This window comes from Pygoscelis adeliae, unplaced genomic scaffold, assembly GCF_000699105.1.
Source record: "Pygoscelis adeliae isolate BGI_AS28 unplaced genomic scaffold, ASM69910v1 Scaffold664, whole genome shotgun sequence".
NCBI lineage: Eukaryota > Metazoa > Chordata > Aves > Sphenisciformes > Spheniscidae > Pygoscelis > Pygoscelis adeliae.
Window position 1 is genome coordinate 1,255,899 of NW_008824762.1, and position 2,777 is coordinate 1,258,675.

The following is a 2,777-nucleotide window of genomic DNA, read 5'->3' on the forward strand; positions in this document are numbered from 1 at the left end:
TTTGGCCAATGACACTAGAACAAGATGTTTTGTCCTTCTAGTAGCATAAAGAAAATCCCTTTCTTATTCCCTAGCACAAAGCTTAGCTTCACGGCAAAGCAGATAGTTTTTCACAGTTTTTGAATGCTTCTGTACTTCGGTGGTGTTGTTCTAATCAAGCCAACAGTTCTGCCTCCATGAAATTTCATAAAACACTTACCTGAAAGGAAAAATGCATGTTGAGAGGAAAAAACACCACTAACTTACAGACTTTCCTGAAGCGGGTCTTAAAATCATCATTACAAAAGAGCTTCCCCATATCTATTTTCAGAATCTACTGCACTTTTGCTTGAGCTTTGATTTTTCACAACGCTGACAGCTTCCTTTGCCATACTTTTATCCTTTTGTCCTCTCCTTTCAGTATAACTCTCACATTACAGCTGTAATAGTCACCATCAGTCAGACCAGGCCAGCTTTGGAAATTCCTTTAATCAACTCACTAATCAGGAGCTTTTATGTGAGCCCCACATCAAGGAGCAGTCCAGTCTCTTAAAGGACTTTTGAGTCTTGCCTAGCTGATGAATATGCAACACAGTCAGTTATGGAAAAGGTCTCAGATAAGGAGGAAACCTAACCTTGTTCGTTAGCTGTTTTCACCAGCTATAATTAATAGATGGCTTCCAGACGGATTCAAATCTTAGGTCCTCAGTGCAAATGTTTGCATAATGTGGCACTTGTTTTTCTCATTACAGTTATCATGTTAATGTCAGTTACCATGTTCAGTAGGTAAAAATATTAGAGGTTATCATTAATTAAAGCGCTAGGACTTGGATGTATAGATTCATTTTGGTTTAGTGGGGGGTTTGGGTTTCTTTTTTTTTTTTTTTCTTAAATGATTAAAACCAGAGGCTTCCGTAAAGCACATTTTAAATCCAATAAAAAAAAAAAAGCCAATGGGAAGTTGAGGTGCGAGACTGAGATTCCGCATTGCTCTAAAATACAAAATTCTTAAAAGAGAAATGACACTGTTGTCCCTACAGAGTGTTTTAATATATTTCTAAGTACAATTCGTGTCTGATTTTGGAAATACAAATACATTTTGAATGGTTAAAAACAAAAATTAAAAAAATATTTCGAACATCAGCCAGCTGAAAATATATTTATCTAGTAAATCATCTCTCAAAGCTTTTATATATTTAATTACTCTAACTAAACATAGTACCTTTAAAAAACAAGTTCATAAAAATGTAGAAATGAAATTGTGGAATAAGATTACTGGGATATATATACACACACATTCAATGCATACACAGAATTACAAGGGGGTTTTGTTTGTTTCTTTGTTTTTAAGTTTGGAAGGTTGTCAGACAAACGGAACTAGTAAGCAACGCTCAACTCCTGAGTTCCTCAACCAAGATAACCATAGGCTAATTTTTTAATTGTTTTTATCTTTTTTTATACACAAGATATTCCATGTAAAGCAGCAACAGCAGTGCAGTTACTGGTAGCAACATCTCAAAAGTAATAAAAAAACCATACATCCAGACAGTAGTACATTGCACACACACGTGATCCTCATACACCCATCAACAATTGGTCAGAGTATTAAATCAGTGTACAAATTAAATATTTCCAAAAATGTGCAAAAAAGTCAACGTTGATAGAAAAGAACACCTTTGTGTACATACATTACAAACTGTGCCCAGCATTCAACTGAGAGTAAAAACATTTACAGTGAGAAACTGATAGATTAAATAGAGAATTTAATGGCTACATAAAAATGTACATTAGATCGAGTAAATTTACAAATTTTTATTCATAGCTTCGTGAAAACTAAAAGCCTACGCTCCAATTCATCTAAGTCTCCTCCACGTATTTACAGTGATAATTCCATTACACGACTCCTGCGAGGTCTGAGATGACAGACACTATGCTTTAATAAACCCTTCCAATTTTCGGATGACACCACCTTTTATACTGGTATCAACAAGAAACAAACGCTAGGGAACCGACAGTCTAATGCCCGTTCAGAAAGCAAAATGCAATCCTTGTTTTTAAATCCACATTATATAACCTCTGGGGAAAAGGATCGTCTAGTTTTGGGGTAAAAGATGTGAAAAACCTCTGAAGTATTTCCCATGAATATCCACTCTGGAGTCAGGGTATCCTTTTCCTCATGTCTCGACAGAAGACCCTGACCTCCAGTCCTCATCGGTGGACTCAACGTAAGGGCTGAACCATGAGATACAATTTTTATGTGTTTTAATCCAGTTCCTCTCCCGTTAAAGTAAGTTTATGAAAACTACGACCTAGCCGAAGCGTGACTGCTGCATCGCTGCTTTGAAACACGAGAAATTTCATTTCCTCCATCCCATCTACCCCTCAAATACGTACGTGTATATATTGCTAGAGAAAACCCAAGGGTTGCTCCAGCAAGCGGGGAGCTGCAGCATCCTGGGTTCAAGCGGCGGGGCCCTGGCAGAAAGCTGTACATTAACTCGCACCGTATTCAGGAGCTATCGGTGGCCACCACCTACGCAGTATTTAAGTTATGCCAATGAGAAAAAAAATAAACCGTGCAGGCCAAGTGGGGGAAATAAAAAGAGAAAGGAGCTCCTTTGCTTCTGATCAAGGATTTTGATTCAGAAACCCCCGGTCGGTAGCAACTCTGCCTGCCCCCTTTGGTGTGCGTTGGTGGCTCCTCCTGAAGGCAGCATCGACACTCAGGTAACTGTGGGTGACATGGGGCTGTCACGTCTAGCGGACGGCTTCCCAGCAGCTTTGAAGTGTTCTTACTA

The 2,777-nt window shown here is 38.5% G+C and overlaps 1 protein-coding gene across 1 annotated transcript in view; it reads right to left on the reverse strand.

Moving 5' to 3' along the window:
- Positions 1-217, reverse strand: part of ERCC3 (excision repair cross-complementation group 3) — a 22,825-nt gene extending 22,608 nt beyond the window's left edge. The window contains exon 1 of the mRNA XM_009323545.1: positions 200-217. Coding sequence (XP_009321820.1) covers positions 200-217 — 18 coding nt within the window. The remainder of the gene's footprint in view (positions 1-199) is intronic.
- Positions 218-2,777: the final 2,560 nt, after the last annotated feature.